This window comes from Geotrypetes seraphini, chromosome 1 (genome assembly GCF_902459505.1).
Source record: "Geotrypetes seraphini chromosome 1, aGeoSer1.1, whole genome shotgun sequence".
NCBI lineage: Eukaryota > Metazoa > Chordata > Amphibia > Gymnophiona > Dermophiidae > Geotrypetes > Geotrypetes seraphini.
Window position 1 is genome coordinate 32,228,417 of NC_047084.1, and position 24,717 is coordinate 32,253,133.

At 43.4% G+C, this 24,717-nt stretch overlaps 1 protein-coding gene across 2 annotated transcripts in view; it reads right to left on the reverse strand.

Annotated features, from left to right (window-relative positions):
* The window catches only part of AP3B1 (adaptor related protein complex 3 subunit beta 1), a 516,639-nt gene that overhangs the window by 395,708 nt on the left and 96,214 nt on the right, over positions 1–24,717 (reverse strand). For both annotated transcript variants that reach the window (XM_033929417.1, XM_033929426.1), the window contains exon 5: positions 17,149–17,309. In XM_033929417.1, coding sequence (XP_033785308.1) covers positions 17,149–17,309 — 161 coding nt within the window. The remainder of the gene's footprint in view (positions 1–17,148; positions 17,310–24,717) is intronic.

The window sequence follows — 24,717 nt, forward strand, 5'->3', positions numbered from 1 at the left end:
GTTTGTTGGAGACGGGGGAGAACATTGAGTTTGTATAATTGAGTTAAGTCTTGTGGAATCCAAATCCCCAGGTAACGTAAAGATTTCGTGGCCCATTCCAATTGAAAGGGCCCCTGCCAGGAGGTTCGGACATCATCTTGTAAAGGCATGACTAAGGATTTTTGTTTGTTTAAGATTAGGCCAGAGAATAAATGGAACTCATCCAACAGCTCGAGGGCTCTAGTCAAGGATTGCTGGGGGCAAGCCAGGGTCAGCAAAATATCGTCAGCAAATGCTAATACCCGTAATTGGGATGTTCCCTCCATTAATCCTACTAAAACATCATCTTTTTGTATTGTTCTGAGGAGGGGTTCCAGATATAGTATGAATAGTAATGGTGACAATGGGCAACCCTGGCGTGCCCCCCTGCCTACCTCAAAGGATGGTGTATGGATTCCGTTTACCAGTATGGATGCTGTGGGGGATGTGTACAATGCTCGCAGTGCGGCTAGAAAATGCCCGCCTATACCTACATATTCAAGAACCGAAAACAAGTAGGGCCACAGGACCTGATCGAATGCTTTGGCCGCATCCAGGCTCACCAAAATGCCCCCAACGCGCGATTCTTGCGCCCTAGCCATAGCCAAAAGAGTGCGTCTCACGTTGAGGACAGAGTGGCGACCCTGAACAAAGCCCACCTGTGCAGATGATATAATATGTGATAAAAGCGGAGTCAAACGGTTTGCCAACAAACGGGATAGGATTTTTATGTCCACGTTAAGTAGGGATATAGGTCTGTAGGAGTCAACCTCCTCCCTAGGTTTATTCGGTTTAGGGATCAGTGTAATAGTGGCTGAATTAGCGTAGGCCGGGAAAGCTCCAGTCTCCGTCACCTCCTCATAGTATGACATCAGTGACTCACAGAGCTGGGGTGACATCATCTTATAAAATTCTGCCGAAAACCCGTCAGGGCCCGGGGCAGTGCAGGAACGCAAGGTCTTAATGGCTTTTTGTATCTCTTGGCCTTGCAGGGGTCTGTTCAGAGTTTCCCGTTGATGTTCAGTGAAACTAGGCAAGCCAGCATCAGTTAGATAATCTAGAACATCAGGGCCTGAGTATGGTTTGGGATTCGCGTAGAATGTCGAGAAGTGCTGATAGAATGCGTCCGCAATGTCTTTTGGTGCGGTGTGATAGGTAGTGGGACCATGTTTAATTTTTGGAATATATCTGGAGTCCTGCCAGTTCTTAGTTATTGATGCTAGCATCCGGCCTGGTTTGTTTCCGTACCTATGGAATTTATATTTGCGGTAAATTATAGAGCGTTTGGTACGGTCATGTATTAATGTATTGAGAGCTACTTGTGCTACATGAAGCTCTTCCCTCAAAGCAGTGGTTGGTGTACTTATAAAGTCCGCCTTCAAGGCTGTGCATTTTCTTTCCAAGCTTATAATACTAGCCGCTATGCGTTTATTCCTTGCCACAACGTAGGCAATGATCTCCCCCCTGAGAACTGATTTTGCGGTTTCCCAGAATAGGCCCGGTTCGGTACGATGTTGTGCGTTATTTATTAAGAAATCCTCCCAACGTGTTCGGAGGTAGGCCCCAAAGTCTGGGTCCTCTTGAAGATAGGATGGGAATCTCCACCGACAGGCTCCCTGAGGAGGCTGTCCCCAAGCCAGGTCTACCCAAACAGGACAGTGGTCTGATACCTCCATAGGGCCTATAGTAGATTCTGTGACTCGACCAAACCAGGATTCCGAAACTAGCGTGTAGTCTATACGTGAGAATGATCCGTGTGCCCGAGATTGGTGTGTGTAATCTCGTTCTGTTGGGTGGAGAAGTCTCCATGGATCTACCAAACCCAATGATTGACAGAGAAAAGGGATACCTTTGTTTAAGTTTGGCACCGTTAACGTTTGGGGACCGGAACGATCTAAGGAAGTGTCTAGCACTTGATTAAGGTCCCCAGCTATTATCAAAGGCAGGGTGGTGTCTTGCAAGCCCAGGGATACCAATTTATCAAAAAATACTTGTGAGTACGTGTTTGGCCCATATACAATCAGCAGCCGGAAATCTGTGCCCTGCATAGATATCTTTAAGAGTAAATATCTACCCTCAAGATCTTCAGCAAGTGACGTCACTGAGCAGTGTAATCCCTTGCGTATTAGCAGACATATCCCGGCTCTTTTCCCAGAAGAGGAGGCTGAATAAACTGATCCCACCCATCCCCTTTGTAGTTTTTGGTGTTCTTCCCGGGTCAATTTAGTCTCCTGGAGGCATGCTAAGTCAGTCCTATGATGTTTTATCTGTCTCAAAAGCTTCGTACGCTTAATCGGTGATGTGATCCCAGACACATTCCATGACAGGATACGGAGAGAGTGGTCACCCAGGGTCAAAGCACCAACAGCCTGAACCGTCCAGCCGCAAGTGATCAACACCCAGGTGCCCAGCCTCACCCAGGTGAACCATTATGTCCCCGTAGCAACTAATAATCAGGCAGATATGAATAAGCAACATCCCCAATAACCAATCAGTAGGCTGTTCCCCACACTCCATCACCCTCTCCCCCTCCCCCCCAGAAATCCCAAAAACCATATCCCCGAAGGAATATGTGGTAGGTTCGAGAATGGCGCCTCACAAGACCCCACCCCCACCCCTGTAAACAATAAATCAACAGTGCCCCCATCATTTCAGACTAATAACAGTTCAGTAATATTCAACATTACGATAGCAGGCTCTGCCTTCCGGTGTGAATCACGCCACCTCTTCGTCTGTGCCTATGTCGGCTCGGATGTTGGTGGAATAGCCTTGTTTATATAGTCTGCGGCTGCCAAAGCCTCGGTGAACACGTGCCATGAGCCCTCATGGTGTATCTTTAGGACCGCTGGATAGATGAATTGAAAACGGTACTTGTTTTCTTCCAGCTTAGAACACAGTGGGTAGAAGGCTTTCCTGCGTTCAGTGAGAGCTGCTGAGTAATCCTGGCTTATTCGGATTGCAGAACCTCTAAACTTCACGGTGTCACGTTTAGCTCGGTACTGTCGCAGGATCTCCAGTTTGTGTCTGTAGTTGAGGATTTTTACGATCACCACCCGAGGCCTCGAATCCTTGGTCGGCCGTGGGCCAAGGCGGTGTGCCCGTTCTAGGCACAGTGGGCCCAGGGATTCAGTGTCTGGAAATTCCAGCTCCAGCCAGCCTTCCAGCTCAGCAGTTAGTTGGATATCCGGTATTGTTTCAGGCACACCCATAAAACGCAGATTCCCTCTGCGCGAACGGTTCTCCAAATCATCTATTTTAGCTGCTTGCAGGTGAACCGTTTCTTGCAGGGCCGAGAGATCCAGTTCATGTGAGTTTAGGGTGTCTTCTGCTGCTGAGACTCGGTGCTCCAATTCAGACGTTCTAGCCGTCGTGTCAGACATTAGCTGCTCGAGTCTGGTCATTTGAGCTGTTAGCGCTTCCATCTGGGGAGCCAGGACCTGTGCCACCGCCGCCTTTAATTCCAGTAATGCCCCTGCCGAAAATTCTGTGACCGCCGTTCCGGATGCGGCCGCCATCTTGCCCGCCCCGGGGCTCGCACGCTCCTTGTCTTTGCGCGCTGGTTTCATGCGCGCCGCTTCTTGGGAACGTGTTAAATAACGTTCCATGCAATCCGGCGCCCGTTGCTAGGCAGTTTGTGTCCGTGTGCGGTCCGAATATCGGCGGCGAACGCGAGGGTAGAGACGGGGTCTTGGAGCTGAGCAGGAACACGTCCTCACTCGCTCATAGCGTCAGGTGACCTTCTCCTCCTTTTAACCCTTCTTGAGCCTTCTAACTCAAGTCCTTCCAGGCTCTGGTAGGGCTTTCAGATGTGCCTCAGGCTTGAAAATGTTACTGCCCTAGAGGATTTCAATCTCGTCCTCAATGCTCTTTAACCTGGTGCCAAAATTTGAGATTTTACGGAAAGCTTGCCGAGATTCATCGAGCTTTATAACTATTATCCAATGATGTTCATCCATGTATAGAGAAAAATCACACCTCTACTTATCTTAGATGGTGTATTATAGAGAAAATAGCTGATAATTTTAATGGCGACTGGTTGGCACGCATGCAGTTCAGAGAGCAGTTTTGGATCTTTGAGCTGCAGACTGTTCAACCTCGAGGTATAAATGAATATACTGACTGGAATGCCACCATTTAAATTAGCTCACTGAGATTGTTATTTGCAATAAAGCTTGTTTTATTTTTTACTTATGACATCATGATACAATTTCAATATCTGTCGTTGGCCCAGGGTGAGTGTTCACACTCTGCAGCGCCATTTTCGTGCAATTATCTTCTTCACCCGGATGATTGATTGTCACAATTTGAAAGCAGTGCTAAGTTCCAAAGGTAGGGAGATTTTTCCTCTGAAACAGAGCCCCGAACTACAAGCAGCACACCACAGAGCTTGGACTAATCCTCACAAACAATGAAGATAAGTAAATCACTTTATATTTTGAATGTGGGCCAATACATACTCAGTGAAGTAGATTGAACATTGACTGCATTTTTGAAAAAAACTTTTGACGCTAAGTTAGTAATTTATATTGGAATATTATAACGTTTAAACATTTTTTTTTTGTTGATTGCACAAATTCACATACCAAAAGAGAGTTGCTTGGGGATGTTTCACAATAAATACCCGTTTGGGTTCAATTATAGACAATTCTGAATATGAGGTTTGGTGCCCATTCATGAGTTGTGAAAACTGAGGGCTCTCTCTTTACACAAAAAACTTTAAGTACAATTTAGTGAACCAGTGTCACCTATTAGAATTTTGTTGTTGATACTCCAATAACTATTATTGCTTTTCTGCAAAGGAATTTTTTGGTTGTTGTATTGAGGTCATTCCTTCATATGGGGTTCATTTGTGGTTTAAAGTATTTTGTTCATCCTTGTTGATACAAACGATACTGCTAGGTACCCCTCTAAACATATCAACAGTTGTTTCATGGCTCTATGAGCAAATCCTATCTGTTGAGGGTAAAAGTCAATGCAGATAAGCTTACATCCTGGAGATCAATGTGTGGTTGTACAGACGATAATGTCAAGAGTGTTTTGGCTTCCTGGACAACGAAATGACTTTCCAATGCTGCTGAGCAGAGATGGTATGCATCTGGCTAACTTAATGAAGAGGACTTTAAACTAGAATTGTTGGGGTAGGGTGATCAAAGCCCACAGGTATATATAAGCCCTCAGCTAAGAGAATCATGGGAAAAAGGGACAATGTCTGGAAAGCAATATACAGTATGGTATGAGAAATAAGGTTTTAGATCTAGAGGCTGTGTTGGAAGAGACTGATTTGCATTTAATGGTGATCACAGAGATGTGGTTCATGGAGAACTATGACTGGGAATAGGATTATACTGAGCTATAATATATTCAGGAAAGACAAGGTAGGAAGAAAAGGAGGGGAGTGGTGTTATATGTTAAGGATCATATTAAAGCCACAAAATTGTAGGATCTACAGGGTACGGAACAAGCACTGAGGGTCATTCTGGAAAGAGGGAATGGAAAATGTATCTACACTGGTATGATATACATGCCTCCATAGACAGAAAAAGTGGACAAACATTTAATTGAAGACTCAAAATATAGCTGTAAAAGGGGAAGTATTATTAATAGGTGATATTAATATGGCAGATGTTGATTTGGGTATCCTTACTGTGGGGTCTCTTAGAAGTAGGGAGATCTTGGATTATCTACAGGGGAACTGTTCAAGCGTTTTCATAATGCAATCCATGTGTGATAGGACCATACTGAACTTCATGCTTACAAATGAGGAAAGTGTTTCTGATGTTATAGTGGGTATCTGGCATCCAATGATCACTGGATATTGTGTTTTAATATTAAGACAGGTGTAGACAGGATTAATTGAAAAGCAAATGGTTCTAAACATTAAATAAAAAAACTATTCAGTTGGGGGATTTTATCAAGGATAGGATAGGAACATCTGAAAGAAGTACAAAAACAGTAGACAAAACTGAAAGGAGCTATTGTAAGGGCACAAACTATTTCGTAAGGAAAATAAGCAAAATTAAGAGGAAAAAAGGCTGCTTTGGTTCTTCTCAAAAGAAGTAGCTGAAAAGGTAAGGAAAAAGAGGTTATCTTTCATAAACAACAAAAGATCACAGAAAGAGGAAGTCAGGCAAAAAATATCTGAAAAAGTTAAGAGAACTCATACATTAGTCAGGAAAGCAAATATGCAAATGGAAGAAAAAATAGCCAACACAGTAAAACAGGATATGTTAATGAAAGGAGGAAGTGCAAAAATAGCATTGTAAGACTGAAAGGTGAAGGGAGGAATATGTAGAAACTGATAAAAATAAAGCTTAAGAAATATATCTGTTCTGTGTTCAGAGCTTAAGGGTGCAAGCAGGACCATAGAAGACAAAAAAGAGATTATGTACTTACCCTGGTAAGCTCTTTTCCAGTAGATAGGTGAGACATTCTAGACAGTAAGGTTATTTCCATTTGGCTGCATGTTGCAGAAGGAATCCACTCCAGATTTTTCACTCTGCCTCTATTGTACTTCATTGGGCTCTCTAGCTCCACCCTCAGTTAGTACCCAAGCACATAGAGCCACCCAATTATATGTTAAGTAGAGGCACCTGTAACAACAGGTTCAAACCAACTGTTCTGCTCAAGAATTAACTCAACAGGCAAATTAAATAATAATAATGATAATAATAATAACTTTATTTTTTCTATACCGCCATAATCTTGTGACTTCTAGGCAGTTCACAGTGAAGAGAGCTGTGCAATCAGCGTATTACAGCGTGCAAATAGGGAAGATGTCACTGAGCAGTCAGTGATTACAGAGTACAAATTAGTAAGAAATATAGTATTAACATGTTACAGTGAAGGGGGCTGGATAGCCAGCGAATTTCAGAATACAAATGGTGAAGAAGTCACTGAACAGTCAGTGAATACAGAATACAATTAGTGAGAATATGCAGTATCAAAATGTTGAGTAATAGTTTTTTTAAAAAGGGGGGGGGAGTTGTCTGACTAGGAAATAAATCTATTGAACAGAGCGGTCTTAATTTCTTTCCGAAAAGCACCGTAGGTCGACCTGATTCTATCGATGAAATTGCCTAGCCAGGTTTGCTGTCTACCAGCTTGAAACTTAAAAGTTCTGTCCAGAAATGTCCTGCCAACACAGGCTTCAACAAAGCTCAGAAGTACTCCCAATAAACTGAGCATAAATACAAATTCATCCCAGCTTCCAAGGGCTGACAGGCATCCAAGAATCAGCTTGGAGAAGCATATACACACTGAAAACTGTAAGCAGGCGCAGTCAAGACAGGCCGGTATCTAGAATGTCTCACCTATTTACTGGAAAAGAGCTTACCAGGGTAAGTACATAATCTGTTTTTCCAGTGCAATAGGTGAGACATTCTAGACAGTAGGGACATACAAAAGCAGTCCTCGAAAAATCTAGGGCGGGCTAGCTGACTGAGGATCCAAAGAGGAAGTCCTGTCTTGCCATCACGCCCACTCTGTAGAACTTGGCAAATGGGTGAAGAGAAGACCATGTTGCCGCTCTGCAAATCTCCTCAGGAGAGACAGATCTAGCTTTGGCCCCCAAAGAAGCCACACTCCTGGTAGAATGCGCCTTGAAGGGAAAAAATCTAGGCACACAGTTTCTGCCTGTGAGCTTCTGGTAGATGGACGTGGCTCGCTGCCATGTCGAAAAGGACTCCCAGGTATTCCAACGATTGTGTAGGCGTTAAATGGCTCTTCCTGAAATTGACAATCTAGCACAGGTCCTCCAGCACCTGGAGTACCCATTTCACTGTGTGCCACCCCTCGGCCAACGAGGGAGCTCTGATCAGCCAGTCTTCCAAGTAAGGGTGATCCTGGAGACTCATCTGTCGCAGGTAAGCCACCATGACCACCATCACCGTGGTGAATGTCCAGCACAAAGGGCGAGGCCAAAAACTGGTAATGCTGTTCCAGAAAATGAAACCATTAAAAATTTGAGGTAGGCCAGAAAAAAATGGGACTATCCAAGTACGTCCCTGTGATATCCAGAAAGTCAAGAAACTCTCCTGGGGACACTGCTGCAATGACTGAACGCACAGTCTTCATTTGGAATCGGGGAATCTTGAAGCCGCATTCACGCACTGAAGATCCAGAATAGGCCTCCAATCTTCTGAGCTTTTCTTTGGCATGTAAAGTATCTGGAGTCCGAGAGGTCAGGCAGTACTGGCTCTATAGCTTGAAAATCCAGCAAGCATTAAACAGTGGCTTGAACCCTGAGTGCTTTGTCCAGGTGACCTCAAGGAGAGTCCACAAACCAATCTGTCAGAGGGCAAGCCAATTCCAGCTTGTAACCCAACCAAATAATGTCCAAGACCCACTGTTCGGACATAATGCGCATCCAGGTAGGAAGAACTGCTGAGAACTAGCCCCCTATCCGCAGAGGGGCATCCCTCGGCCTGGTGTCATGCAGCCTTTCTGGCACAGGATGCAGAACAGGAGGTGGAGGGCTGGGAATGCCTATAGTCAGTATATCATCATCAGGAGCCCCATGAAAATCTCTGTGACGTGGCATTTGCATAAGGTCTGGAATGTCATGAGCCATGAAAATTAGGGCGACCAGAACCCTTGGAGGGTCTGGGTCTACTATCAAGCAACGGTCCATCACAGAATCCATGAGGTCATCCAGACTTTTGCCAAACAATAACTACCCCTTAAAAGGTAGCCTAGCCAATGTAGCCTCAGAAGTGGAAACACCAACTCACTGTTAAACCCAGAGTCAGCGGGCAGAGATGGAGTACGTCGACACCTTTGCCAAACTCACATAAGGTCATCTAATACAGCAGCTATATAATTTGTCTCAGCCAAAAGAAGATGACACTGGTAAGCATAAGTCTTTGTACTTATAAGAGTTAACAATGTGCTATTCATTTATTTTTGATGGTTAGAGTTTCAACAATAGACCATCCGCTATTAAAAAAAACCCTTAGCATGCATGCGCAGTTGAAACTCTGTGCGGCCATGATCCTTGGCTCCGTGTCGCTACTGCTGGACAGGGGGGGAGGTAAAAGGAAGGTAGAAGGGCTATTGCTGGACAGTGGGAACAGGGAAGGGGTGCTGCTGGACAGGGGTGGAGGTAAAAGGAAGGGAGAAGGGAAGACAGACAGGGGGAGAGAGACAGAAAGAAAAAAAAGACAGCAGGGTGCAGGGAGAAAGACAGACAGAAAGAAAGAAAGAAATGCCTAAGTCTACACATCTATTCTAGCACCCATTAATGTAACGGGCTGAAAAACTAGTTTAATATAATAGTTTTAAATGTGTTTTAACAGTTTTGTAGGAGGATCCTTGATAAAGCAAGTTTATTGTGAAACATGTTGGATCTGTAGCTCCCAGGTCAAACCAAAGCTGAGATGAATTTAAGTATGAAATTCATCATTTAAATAATATAGTAACATATTTATCTTTTTTTGATACTGAAGATGAATGGATAAAATATTTTTAAAAAGAAAAAATAATTAAAGCATCTATAAAAAGTTTGAATGAATTAAGGCCGGTGAGGAATATTCTACATCGCAACTCCCGCCAGTACCCGGATGTTGGACTCAGGATGCAAGTGTGATATTATCCGGGAAATTGAATTTTTGTATATAAATTTGTGAGACCATCTGGAGTGAGAACATATTAGTTTTTTCAGCAGCACATTATCATCACAAAAGTACACAGCATACAGATCAGGCATATTTGTTGCGTGTCCTTTGTTACCACCATTTTATGAGAACCCTGAAGAAGACATGCTGTTCGAAACACAGACCATGTTGGGTCCCATCTATAATAATAAAATGGTAAACGCGCATGCACACTCTAAAGCCATGTTCCCTGATCTGTTGCGATGTGGCCACAAGAGTGCGCATGCGCGCTTACCACGCATCGGGCTTACCATTGCCCCAGCCAGCCGCCGATCGCCTCCTCGAGCAAAGTGAGGAGCCGGCCAGGGCGGCGCAAGGTCCATGCCCGACCCTGGCAATGTCTATCTTCTGCCGTTGCTGCTCCACGCAACCCCGTCCTCCCCACCACCCTGCGAGCCCCGGCCTCGGCACTGAGTGTGCATGCACGCTAAGGCAAAGGTGGTGCAGAGCGGCGGCTGCCAGTAGGAGGCTGCAGTGGCTTGAGGCGCCTGCAGGCCGTGGCGGCCCTTCCCAGTCTCCTGAGCCGCATACTCATGCCCCAATTGCCGGCGGTGCTGTACACTGAATGTTCTGTGTCGCAGGCTTTTGTGCTGAGTCGTCTTCAGGGCAGGACCAATTTGAGCTGTCCAACTCATGAAAAAGGTGGTCCGCGTTGGGACCCAGGACCCTGAAATCTTCACAAGATAAGTGTATTACAACAGGGATTGATGGACAGGGGAAGAGGTGCTGATGGACGGGGGGGGGGGAAGAAAAAGGAAGAGAGGCCTACTGCTGGACAGGGGGAGCAGGAAAGAGGTGATGATGGACAGGGGGGAGGTAAAACAAAGGGAGAAGGGCTGCTGCTGGATAAGGGGAGCAGAGAAGGGGTGGTGGAGGACACAGGAGAGGTAAAAGGAAGGGAGAATGGAAAGGGGGAGAGGTAAGGGGTGGTGGTGGACAGCCAAGGAAAAAAAAAGACAGAAAGAAAGAAAGACAGAAATACAGAAAGCGGCTAAGGAAAGAGAGAGAGAGAAAAAAGAAATAAAGACAGACACACACACATATATTCTAGCACTCGTTAATGTAACGGGCTATAAGACTAGTGGTCTATTTTTATGCAACAATCTGTTTGTTTAAAATAAACTTTGCCTATATCTTGCACATCTGTCTGCAGTGCCTTTCTTTGTCTTTTAACAGTGCTATCATTGTACCGGCACCCCCAGACCAGTTGCTGAATTTTGTCGCCAGAAGCCAACACCGCTCTTGGAGAATGACTCGATGATGTTTAAGAATACACCGGAGTGCTCATTTCAATATTGAAGAGCCCAATTGCATGACAGTATCGTAGACTGGCTAGAAAGATTGCTAAAGACCGCGATAAGCATTTTTGATAATCCTCTGCTAACACACATGCAGGCTAAACCGTCTGCAACCAGTTTAGCAACAGCGTTAAAGTTTTGAGAATTTGGCCCTGAGGGTGGAACTATTGAGTGAAGTGAAGTATAACAGAGGCAGAGTGAAAATCCTGAGTGGATTCCTTCTGTAGCATAACCCTACTGTCTAGAACAGGGGTGCCCACACTTTTTGGGCTTGCGAGCTACTTTTAAAATGACCAAGTCAAAATGATCTACCAACAATAAAATTTTTAAAAACACAAAACACACTGTACGCAGAGAAAATGTTAATTATCATTTATATTCTGGGTTTATTTTTCAAAGAGATCAAGGCAATGTCACTTCAGTAACAACCATACAAAAATAGACAATAGCGGGTTTTAGCGCAGGGAGCTGCGCTGAATGCCCTGCGCTGCTCTCAATGCTCATAGGCTCCCTGCACTTAAAAACGCTATTGTGGTTTAGTAAAAGGGGGCCATAGTGCAAAATATAGACTGCAGATTTAAATTCTCAAAATGGCCACATTTTGATCACTAAATTGAAAATAAAATCATTTTTACTACCTTTGTTGTCTGGACAATATTCAAATCTTGTTGGTCTCAGGCTCTGGTTGTCTTCTGATAACTCACTTGCCAGGGTCTCCTGCCCATTTGTTGTTTTCTTCTTTCACCATGCTAACCATCCATCTTCCATCTCTGTCCAACCCTTCTGTTTCCCTTCCCTCCCCCCAAGTCTGGCATCTTTCCTTTTTTTATCACCATCCACAGATCCACCTGTTCTCAACTACCCTTTCATCCTTCATCTCTCCCTCCTTCCCCACCCCCCAGAGTCCACCATCTCTCCCTTTCTCTTCCCAATTACCTTCCTATCCAGTATCTCTATTCCTCCCTCCATACCATCCCTTGTTTCCAACTTCTTCCCTGTCTGTTCCTTCCCTCCCTAAATCCCATTGTCCACCATCTCTCTCCCTCTCCTCTATTTTTAAGACCCATTATTTCTTTTCCCCAAAGTCCGGCATATGTACGTCTCTTTGAACCCCTTCTCTCCCTCCCTCCATGTACTTCTAAACCAGGGCCCCCAGAAAAAGAAATGTACATGTGTTTCACTTTACACCCCCCTCCCTGAAGGCCTGACCCCCCCTTGAAGGTCTGCACATTCCCTCCCAAAGGTTGACTCCCCCCCTGAAGGCCTGCACTACCCCTTGAAGGACTGCACCCACCACCCCCCCGAAGGCCTGCCCTCCCCACATGCATTTACCTAATTCCAGCAGAGAGCAGTCTGCAGAGAGGATCGCTGGTACTTTAGCGATCCTTGCAGGTTGCCATAGACCTCAGGAGCTGTCTTCCCTCTGCCCCAATCCTGTCTCTGACTCAGAGGAGGGGCAGGACCAGGCAAAGGGAAGACCTGAGGCCTATGGCAACCTGCAAGAATTGCTAAAGTACCACCTGCCACCGGCTGTCTCCCATTCGTCCCCTTTGGAGATCCCCACAGGAACAAGGAAGTTAAATTAATAGAATACTTAGGCACAGGAAAACAAAGAAATGCAGAAGAGACATACCTCCAAGAACTGCCCCATGTGTCACAATGCTCATTAGTGGAACTGAATAAAAGACAAGTACAATGGATTTAGAAGGGGTGCACAGCCGGCCAGGTCCGGGTCATCCTGCCCTTCCTTCCCCCCCGGTCCGCGCTCGGGGCTCGCGCCTGCCTGGTCCCGCACTGACGCTCGAATGGTGCCGTCAACTCCCGCGAGTCTGGCGATAACCAACAGCACCATTTGGGCGGCGGTACAGGACCAGGCAGGTGCGAGCCCCGAGCGCGGACCGGGGGATAGGAAGGGCAGGAGGACCGGACGGCTGTGCATCCCTCCAAGCCGTGCACCCGGGGCGGGGGCGGATCGCCCCCCCCCCGGTACGCCACTGATTGGGAGGCCGATTTTGGGGGTTTTAAAATTGTATATCAGGCAGCACTAGGCCTCGGCTCTTACCTCAATCATTACAGGCGCTTCTATTTCTTGTGGTGCGCTGAGCTCCATCCCCCACCGACCCTTCACCCCACCCTTCCAGCACTCTGATTGGCCGGCGTTCTTCAAGAGGCGGGCCAATCAGGATGGGAAAAAAAATAAGGGAAGAAGGGAACCCGCTCTGCGATCGACTGGGGTCGCCTGAGCGAACGACCTGTCGATCGCGATCGACGTGTTGGGCACCCCTGGTCTAGAATGTCTCACCTATTGCACTGGAAATGCAAATAGGAATAGAGGTGTGATAGACCCTGAACAATTTTCAGAGGACTGTGTTCATGAGGAGCTAGATAAACTAAAATTGGATAAAGCAATGGGTTTGGATGGCATACATCTGAAGGTATTGAAGAAACTTAGGAAAATTTTGACAGCTCCACTGGCTGACCTTTTCAATGCTTCTCTAGAGTCGATAGTGGTATCGGAGGGCTAGAGAGGAGTGGATGTGGACCCACTCCACAAAAATGGATGTAAGGAAGAGGAAGGGAACTAAAGGTTGGTAAGTAAATTAATGGAAACACTTTTAAAATAGAAAATAGTGGTTTCTGGCACCAATATATTACAGGACCTGAGGCAACATTGTTTCACTAGAGGCCAAATTTCTATAGCGCTGAAAGGCGTACGCAGTGCTGTACATACTAACACACAATAGACAGTCCCTGCTCAGAAGAGCTTACAATCTAATTTAGACAGGACATTTCAGGGTTGGGGAGATTACAGTGGGTATAGGTATCTGACATTAATGAGTGGGAGTTAAGAGTTGAAAGCAGTTTCAAAAAAGTGGGCCTTTAGCTTGGATTTGAACACTGCCAGGGACGGAGCACAATGTATTGATTCAGGAAGCCTGTTCCAGGCATATGGCGCCGTAAGAAAGAAGGGACGGAGTCTGGAGTTGGCAGTGGAAGAAAGTACAGATAGAAGTGGAAGAGAGGGTACAGATAAGAGGAGCTTGCCTGACGAGCGGAGATCAGACCAGAGTCTCACCTTCCTGTCCGACATTGCTGCCTGGATGTCTTACTGCCATCTAAAATTAAATAAGCTCATTTTCTCACCTAAACCCACCTCTCTGCTTCTCTTGTTCTCAGTCTCTGTGGACAACACTCTCATCCTTCCGTTTTTGTCCGCTCATAATCTAGGGGTCATCTTTGACTCCTCTCTCTCCTTCACCGCCCATATACAACATATCGCTAAAACCTGCCGCTTCTTCCTCTAAAATATTACCAAAATCTAACCCTTTCTCTCTGAGCACACTACCAAAACACTTATCCTCACCCTCATCACCTCGTGCTTAGACTACTGCAATTCGCACCTCGTAGGCCTTCTGCTTAGCCATCTCGCTTCTCTCCAATCCATTCAAAATTTGGCTGCATGATTCATATTCCAGGAGAGCCGCATTACTCCTCTCCTAAAGTCACTTCATTGGTTTCCCATCCATTTCCAAATACAATTCAAACTCCACTTACTGACCTACATATGCATTCACTCAGCTGCCCCTCACTATTTCTCTTCACTTATCTCTCCTTATGATCCGCCCCGTGAGCTCCGCTCAGCTGATAAGTCCCTCTTATCTGTGCCCTTCTCTTCAACTGCCAACTCCAGACTCCGTCCCTTCTGCCTTGCTGTACCATATGTTTGGAACAAGCTGCCCGAATCCCTATGGCAGGCTTAGTCTTTGGCAGTGTTCAAGGCCCGTTTAAAAGCCCACCTCTTTGAGAGTGCTTTTGACTCCTAACTCCTCTTACCTTAGGTTCTGCATCCCCTACCTTCTATATCAGGGCTCCATGAGAGAGATTTGCCTACCAAGAAGGCAGTGCAGGCAAATCTCTCTCATGCATATTCATTGTGGATATCCTGAAAACCTAGTAGTAGTAGTAGTAGTGTTCAGTGTGGGCCCCAAAACAACAGACTGTTAGGAACTAGTTGAGTGGAAAGTGATAGAGGGTAATGGTACATGGAGCTCACTCTGAGGAAAGGGTTGTTACCAGTTGTGTGGCATAAGGTTTGGATCTTGGACATATTCTTTTTAACATTTCTGTAAGTGATATTGCTGAAGGGCTATCTGGTTTGGATTGTCTCTTCACAGATGATACCAAAATCTGCAATAGGGTAGACACCCCTGGTAGTGTAGATAACATGAGGAAGGACATAGTGCAGCTTGAAGAATGATATGGAATTTGGCAACTAAGATTTAATGCTAAGAAATGCAGGGTCATGCATTTGGATTGCAAAAAACCAAGGGATTGGTAAGGTTTAGGACAGTGGTTCTCAATCTTGTCCTGGGGGACCACCAGCCAGTTGAATTTTAAGGATATCCCTAATAAATATGCATGAGAGAGATTTACATACCTGTCATTTCCATTATATGCAAATCTCTCTTATGCATATTCATTAGGGATATCTTGAAAACCCAACTGACTGGTGGTCCCCCAGGACAGGGTTGGGAACCACTGGTTTAGGAGCTTTTGTGCACAACAGAGGAGCGGGACTTGAGTGTGATCATGTGATGATCTTATAGTGGTCAAACAGTTAGAAAAGGTAACAGCAAAAGCTAGAAGGATGCTTGGGTGTACAGTGGAACCTCGGTTTGCAAGTAACCCGGTTTGCAAGTGTTTTGCAAGACGAGCAAAACACTCAGCAAACTTTTGCCTTGCAAACCGAGCATGTTCTGGTGTACGAGCACCTCCCCCCCCACTCTAACCGGCATCGCACCCCCCTGAACCGGCATCACAACCACCCCACCCCTCCCCCCCCCCGTGAACCGCAAAGCACCCCCCGTGCTGAAAGCGGCATCTGCCCGCCCTTCCTCCCAAGCACGGTCCTTCCTTATCCCTTCTGCTCTTTGTAAGGGTGAATGCGAGCTCCCGCCTCTTGCCTGGGCTGGGCCTTGAGCATCTGCGCATGCTCAAGGCCTTCTGGCTCTCGTTCTCTCTGAGAGAATGAGAGCCAGAAGGCCTTGAGCATGCGCAGAGGCGGGAACTCGCATTCACCCTTACAATGAGCAGAAGGGGTAAGGACCATGTTTGGGAGGAAGGGCGGGCGGATGCCGCTTTCAGCACGGGGGTGCTTTGCGGTTCTCGCGGGAGGGGCGTTCGCGGGGGAGGGTTTGCAATGCCGGTTCGGGGGGGGTGCGATGCCGGTTAGAGCGGGGGGAGGGGGTGATGGAACAGCGCCGGTAGCCTCGGGGGGGGTTGGTGGAACGAATTGTTCAAGTTTCCATTATCTTCTATGGGGAAAGTTGCTTTGATATACGAGTGTTTTGGTTTAAGAGCATACTTCTGGAACGAATTATGCTCTTAAACCAAGGTACCACTGTATAGGGAAAGGAATGGGCAACAGAAAAAAGGAGGTAATAATGCCCCTTTGTAAGACTATGGTGAGACCTCATTTAGAAAATTGTGTACAAATATGGTTTTGGAGACTGCACCTTCAAAAGATATAAACAGAATGGCGTCGGTCCAGGGACAGCTACTAAAATCATTGGTGGTCTTCGTCACATAACATATGGTATATAAACTTATATTAGATTAGATTAGATATGGGGACAGATATATCTACTTTGGAGGAAAGATGGGAGAGGGGAGATATGATAGAGACATTTAAGTATCTATGTGGCACAAAGATTCATGAGACAAGTCTATTTCAATTGAAATAAAATTCGGAATGAGAGGGCATAGATGAAGCTGAAACTCAGAAGTAACCTCAGGAAATATTTTTTCACAGAAAGAGTGGTGAATGCTTGGAATGGCCTTCTGATGGAGGTAGTAGAGCCAGAAAATTGATCTGAATTCAAGAAAGCTTAAGAAGAGAACATTGGATCGCTAAGGAAGAGAAAGGGATAGTACTTGGCATGGATAGGCCATATGATCTTTATCTGCATTCAATTTTCTCTGTTTCTAATTTCTATATAGGATTAATATATGTCAGTTCATAGACACTTCTCAGTCACTACTTTTCAATAACAGATAAATCCAGAAAATTCCTCCATGCTGGCCTCAAATGGAACCAAGAAGTAAAAATCTCCTTCTGAAATTCCTAATTCGCTACATTATTAGTTTCCAAAAGATATTCATGAAAAAACAATACTGCTTACCTATATAGTTTCTGGATTGCATGAGCAGCAGTTTTTCTTACATATGGAGATAAGTCAGCAGCAGCCTCGGTTATTGCAAGCATCATAATAGGAACAATTATTGGCACACGGATACTGGATAACACTCGTAAAGCACTAGCACGAATCAACTGGTTAGGATCCTAAAACAGCAAACCAGAAAAGCATTAATTAATAACCAAGTAGTATTGAAAAATAGTTAAACTCATTAAGCATTACCAGTGCAAAAAGCACATGAGACTTGAACCTGTGGGTAGTGAATCTTTACCTGAGAGGGATGCAAAAGGTATCAAGTTACATTTTCAACTCCGCCTCCCTTCATCACCAGGCACTGCCCTCTCTCCCCTCAGCTTTTTCCTTCTGTAAGCAAGAAGATGGTGTCTTTTTCATCTGCTATTCTAAATATTTATTATTTTCGGGAATTAATCTAAGTTTTTTCAATGTTTTGGGTGCTTTAGAGCTCCCCAGTAGTCCTGGGTCAGGTCTGCTTGGGAAAAGCTGCAGATTAAGAATTCTTACCATATGAGCTCGAATATAAACCAAGATTTTTGGGCCAAAAAAGGGAGTCTCCCCTTCTGAACCCACCCCCCAAACCGGCACATTTACTGCCATGATCAGTGCACACCCACACCCATGCCCATGCTCCAACTCCCACTGAATCATCAGCTAGTGCTCCCTCCCTCCCAAGCAAGAATAACGTCCACACTCACATCTGCATCCCAACCCCCACAAGAACATCATCTAACGCTCTTTCTCTCCCTCCCAAGAATGAGAAACACCCCCCAGGCTTACCATGATTTCCTGGTGGTCTAGGATTGTAAGTTCTTTTGAGCAGAAAAATCACATACAAAAATATACCCTGCTCCAAACTTAACAGTGAATCAAAGGGTTCCTATCAGTCACCTACACTTTTACCCCCTCAAAAAGAAGGGCAAAACCAGAGACAATCCTACTTAAAGGGAAAACTGGCAAAAATAAAGAAGTGGAGAAAAAAACCTCAGTTATGCTTCATATGGCTAAAAAAAACTCCACTCCTTTATAGTCCAATACACTCCCCAACAATTAGGCATGTCAGTCCAAGTGCATTCCAATGCAGTAACCAGTGAAATCACAAACTGGCAACTTGAAAAATAAGAAAAAAACACTTCTACCATAGCACGCAAGTGTCCACTGCTGCAGAAACCAATAACCAGGAACTTATCTGTTTCCCAGCTAGGCTCTCAATCGCCAAAGCACACTCCATCTTGTGTCCCAATCTTCAAAACCAGTAGTGTACCAATGGGAGTCATCGGTGGACTACTGGTTTTCAAAGATTGGAATACAGGACGGAGTGCACTTTGGCAATCAAGAGCCCAGCTGAGAAACAGATAATTTCCCAGTTATATATTGCTTTCTGCAGCAGTGGACACTTGCGGCTTTTTCTTATTTTTCATGCTGCCAAGACTGACATGCCTAAACCCCTATTGTGGGGAAGTGTATTGGACTATAAATGAGTAGAGTTTTTTTAATGTGGACAAATGCAAAATGATGCACATTGAGAAGAATAACACAAATCACAGTTACCAGATGCTAGGGTCCACCTTGGGGGTTAGCACCCAAGAAAAAGATCGGGTCTCATGGTATACAATATGATAAAACCTTCTGCCCAATGTGCGGTGGCGGCGGCCAAAAAAGCAAACAAGTTGCTAGGAATTCTTAAAAAAGGGATGGTTAACAAGACTAAGAATGTTATAATGCCTCTGTATTGCTCCATGGTGTGACCTCACTTGGAGTATTGCATTCAATTAGGGTCTCCTTATCTCAAGAAAGATATAGCGGCATTAGAAAAGGTTCAAAGAAGATCAACCAAGATGATAAAGAGGATGGAACTCCTCTCACAAGAGGAAAGACTAAAAAAAGTTAGAGCTCTTCAGTTTGGAAAAGAGATAAGAACATAAGAAGTTGCCTCCACTGGATCAGACCAGAGGTCCATCGCGCCCAGCGGTCCTCTCTCGTGGTGACCCATCAGGCATATGAACTGTGAAGTGGTTCCTGGCTATTTCTTTAACCTACCTCTACTTCTATCTGTACCCTTCAATCCCCTTATCCTTTAGGAACCTATCCAGCCCCTCCTTGAACCCCTTGAACCTCCTTGAACCCCTTGAACTCTGGCCTATCACAATCTCTGGAAGCGCATTCCATGTGTCCACCACTCTGAGTAAAAAAGAACTTCCTAGCATTTGTTCTAAACCTGTCCCCTTTCAATGGCTATGGGGAGATATGATTGAAGTCTACAAAATCCTGAGTGGAGTAAAATGGATATAAGTGGATCAATTTTTCACTCTGTCAAAAATTACAAAGACTAGGGGACACTCAATGAAGTTAAAGGGAAATACTTTTAAAACCAATAGAAGGAAATATTTTTTCCATTCAAGAGAATAGTTAAACTCTGGAATGCATTGTCAGACATTGTGGCAAGAGCGGATAGCATAGCTGGTTTTTAGAAGGGTTTGGACAATTTCCTGGAGGAAAAGTCCATAGTCTGTTATTGAGACAGACATGGGAGAAGCCACTACTTTCCCTGAATCGGTAGCATGGAATGTGGCTACTCTTTGGGTTTTTAAACTATAAAGAACGGATCAATTTATAAATTGAATGCACATGTGAACCTTCTTAACAACCCAAACATTTTGAAGATTCAAACAGTAAAGATAACCACACCAAACAGTAAAGATAACCACATCAAATTCGAATTGTGTGAAAACACAGTACCTTGCCTTTCAATCTTATGGGCCTTCTTGTCTTGCAAGCTCGCATATATAGACAAGAAGGTCCATAAGATTGGAAGGCAAGGTACTGTTTTTTCACACAATTCGAATTTGGTCTGGTTATCTTTACTGTTTGAATCTTCGAAATGTTTGGGTTGTTAAGAAGGTTCCCATGTGCGTTCATGGAGACTAAGCGTTTTTGTTTGTTTTTTTGTTTGCTTGAACTGAGGGAGTTTTTAACGATTATATTTAGTTTTTCGATCGATTGAAGGTTCATATAGTTACATAAACATAGAGAGTCATCTAGGTAAGAGTTTTAAACTGATCCGTGTTGAGTTAATGGTGATTGTTATATAGATTTTGTAGGTATGAACTATGTGGTTTAACTGTATTTTTTCTCTATAGTGGCAGAACAGCAACATTGCCCCCGAGGAAGGCTTTTCACTAGCTGAAACACTCTGAATCGAATGGGAGCGTCAGGCAGTTTATAGTCCACCAACGTTGGCTTTGGCTGGAAAGCCATTAAGATAAGTGTTGTTGCTCTTGCATAAAGTTACACTTAGAATAATTTATATACTTAGAATAATCCATACATGAATTAAACTCAATAATCTTAAAATTGTATTCCTCAGTTAGTTAGTTGGTTTTTTAACCATTTTATTTAATAAATATTTCAATAAATACTCTATTTACTTTATAAAGGAATAAATAAATTTATTGGTAGGAAGGAGGTTTTGAAGTAGATGATTACATAATATGTTTTCAGAATGAAGACTTGAAATAACATCTAGGTTATAAGAGGTCTCTTTACTGAGAATTATGCATACTTATGATACTTCAGCCTCATTATAGAGTTTGGGCATGAGTTCTATTTTTTTAAATCAGTTTATTGTCTATAGGTTTCATATAAGTGGGTTAATAAATTTAATCATTTATGTTTGTAAGCACTTTAGGTGTAAGAGAAAAATGATATTTAAGGTAGCATAAGGTATCCTAGATCCCCATTTTTTTGATCTGTACTCTTTGGGTTTTTGACAGGTACTAGTGACCTGGGTTGGCCACCATGAGGACGGACTACTGAGCTTGATGAACCATTGGTCTGACCCAGTAAAGCTATTCTTATGCTCTGATGTATAAACAGATCAGAGTCTGAGACTTTCTCTCCATCTGACGCTGGTCATGAAGGGCCCAATTGCCTTAGAGAATCCGGAATGCTTTGGGCTTACGGCATGATTCTTGAGCCCTAGTATGAAAAGGATACTCGTAGGTGGTCATAGCTACACTCCTTCACTCCAATAAACTAGTGACAGTAGTGGCTTATGCAAAAGTCTACAAATCATTTCAACTCTGGTGTTCAGAGCAATGGATAGGATCATGGCAATCAAAGCCCTAAATGGTTCTATTTTTTCTTCAAGAAGGCCTACAAAAGGGCCTACAAGAAGGCCTACAAAAGGGCCTTAAAGGTTCAAGTGGTCAGTCTTTCCTGTTTTCGAGCTCGTTTGGAGAGAGGTTCACTGCCCTCTCATCCTGACATTTCTAGATTCTCAAAAGGAGCAGTGTGGTGCATCCGCCTGTACATCAAGCTTGGCCTTCATGGAACCTTAACTTCATGTTGAGGGCCCTGAGTAAGGCCCCATACAATCCTTTGCAGGCAGTCACGCTGATGGACATCACAGTAAAGACAGTTTTTTCTAGAAGCCAACATTTCAGCTAGAAGAGTTTCAGAGCTCCAAGCCCTATCATGCAGATAACCATTCCTCTGAATTACAGAGGCAGGAGTGTCTCTGCATACAGTTCCCTAGGTGTCAGAAGGGTACTACTTTGGTACATAGAGGCGACCAATGATTTTAGGTTTTCAGATCATTTCTTCGTCCTAATGGGCTCTGGACGCTGAAGAAGGTCAGACTCAAAGGTCTCAGTTGCCAGATAGATATGGGTAGCTATTTCCTCTGTTTATATAAGATGTGGTTAAAGTCCACCAATTTCCTTGAAAGCTCATTCCACCAGAGGTGTGGCTTCTTCATGAGCAGAGTCCAGGATGGTTTTGTCTGAGGAGATATGTAGGGCAGATACATGGTTCATGCTACACACATTTACTAAGTCTTACTGAGTGGATGTAGCAGCACAAAAGGACTTTGCTTTTAGGTCCATGATGCTAGCAGCAGGCTCTTCTATCCCACCCTAGTCACGAGGGACTGCTTTGATACGTACCACAGGCAATCATGTGCTTTTTACATTGGAATGGAAGATTAGGTTCTTACCTCAATAATCTTCTTTCCAGTAGAAAAGCACATGAGTCCTGATGCCCCACCCTATCAGTTTTCAGCTTAGCCTGCTTTTAGCCGCAGACAGGTATGTTTCTGCAGAGGCTTATCTAACTGCACTCAAGCAAGATGAAGCAATATCAAGTTTCAAGTTTCAAGTTTATTAAATTTTGATTTTACGCAATATCCAATATTTCAATGCATATTATATAATTGTAAAAGCCAGGGATGACAAATACAAATACAAATAAGACTATTATACAGACTAATCATTATGTTCTATTAATACAAACTGAAACAAGTAGGTAAAAGGGAGAAAAACAATTTATACAATTTATAAAAGTAATTAAAAAAGAATAAAAATAAATAAATAAATAAAACATTTAAGGTTTGTACATAGGGGTGGGGTCAATTTAGAAAAAAGAAAAAAATTATGAAGAAAATTAATTGATAGAAAGAGCTTCAGTTATTTTAAAATGATTCATGGAAAGAGGTAATGTTAGGAATAATTAACCTGTTTAAAAGTAGATAGTTTTAATATGAAGAATAAATAAAGATCCAGATTAGTATTAATGATCTTTTGAATGAAGGGAAAAAAGAGGATTAAGATTAAAATTAAAAATTAAAAAAGCACTTATAGTTTCCATGTTGATGTCCTACTCATTTGATTCTTTAAAGAATAGGTACTGTGTTTATTATAATTATTCATCTATGTATTGAATGCATCTTTATAAAGAATGCTTTTCAAACCACGTTTAAATTTGATCAGTGATGGTTCGCTACGTAGATAAATTGGTAAATTGTTCCACAGTTGGGGTGCTTGTACTGAAAATATGGTTGCTCTTCTTGTCCCAATTATTTTTAAAGAAGGAATGGTTAATAAGTTTTGTTGCGTCGATCTCAGCGTCCTTAGTGAAGAGTAAGGGATTAGTAGTCTGTCCAGAAATAACGGCTCGTGTGATTGTTGGATTTTGAATGTTACTAATACGATTTTAAATGTTATAATGTTTAAAATCGTATTAGTAACATTCAAAATCCAACAATCACACGAGCCGTTATTTCTGGACAGACTACTAATCCCTTACTCTTCACTAAGGACGCTGAGATCGACGCAACAAAACTTATTAACCATTCCTTCTTTAAAAATAGCTTCAGAGAAACAGTAGTCTCTATACAGGTTTGCTTTTGACAACATCAGAGCCAAACAAGTGTTAGTGCAGGTTGCATTCAGCTAGCACTCAGGTAGGTGGTTGTTTTCATTCTGCCTTGTTGATGTTATATTGCATTTGTTAATGAGCTGTGTCTTCTTGCAGAGCAGATCAAAAGTATACAATTGAGGAGTTTCCCCAGTGCCCCTCCTTGTTTTTTCTCTTTTTTCAGGGGTTATCTCTGCTTTGGGAGAGGACAGTACCTGGTGATGCAGGGAGGTGGAGTTGAAAATTTAAGATGCTACCCGTCTGAATCCCTCTCGGGTGAAAAGGCACTATTCATAGGTTCAGGACTCATGTGCTTTTATAATGGAAAGAAGATTATCAAGATAAGAACCTAATTTTCTGTTATAGCAGTTCAGAACTAATAGGATCGATCACTCACATATTTATATTTTATACTACTACTGCACTGAAAATTGAAATGAAAGCATGTCTGTATTACTAGGCTAACTTTCCAGTTATTAAAGAATAGACCAACAATGCTGTTGAGAGCCACAAGATGGAGCAAACACACTAGCAAAATAGTTAAAAAAAATAAAGTCTAAAAAAGTTGCTTTTTTTGGTCTTGTTCCCAGAGTCAGGGTTTTCAATTGAAACATGTTACAGTGACTCTTAGGAAAAATCTGACTGGCTGTGGCATACATTGATAACCAAACAAATGCCTATTGCCATCAGCAAACTATCATAGAACTACTCTTAAGCTCTCATGGGAAATGGGGATGGGGGAGTTGTGGTCAGATCCTTCGTAGATGAATTTCCTGTTTGGGTTTGTCATAGTCTCCTAAGCATATTTTTCCTACATTTGCTTCTTTTTACAGTTACTGTGTTAGTGCCAAAGAATTGTGTGGAATTGAGGTCCTCAAGTAGTTATTAAGTATTCTGCAACATGACATTTGTTTTGTCTTTAAGTCTACTACCTTGTAATTTTAATGAGTGATAAAATTTTTAAAATCCAGCTTGATGTATGGTTTAAGAAAAATGTGTTTGATGCAGTGGCAAGAGTTTAAAAAACATTTAACAATTAAATGTACCGATCAGCGAAGATAAGTTGAGAATTTTCTTCTATCATTTAAGTTTCATTAGCGAAGCAGAGCACAGCATAAGGCTTTAACACATATTGAAGGTTTTTTGCCAATGAGGTGACCGCTCGACCACTTCTTTGTAAACCTTTTTGGTTGAGGTGGGAGGGCCCTTTATGAGGCTTTTTCCTTCATTTTTTGATTGAGCTTATAGCCTATGCTGTTCTTACTTTATATCATTGGACATTACCACCATTACTATCACAAGAGAAATTTAGTCATTGCACTCTCCTTCAATAAAGGCATAAGC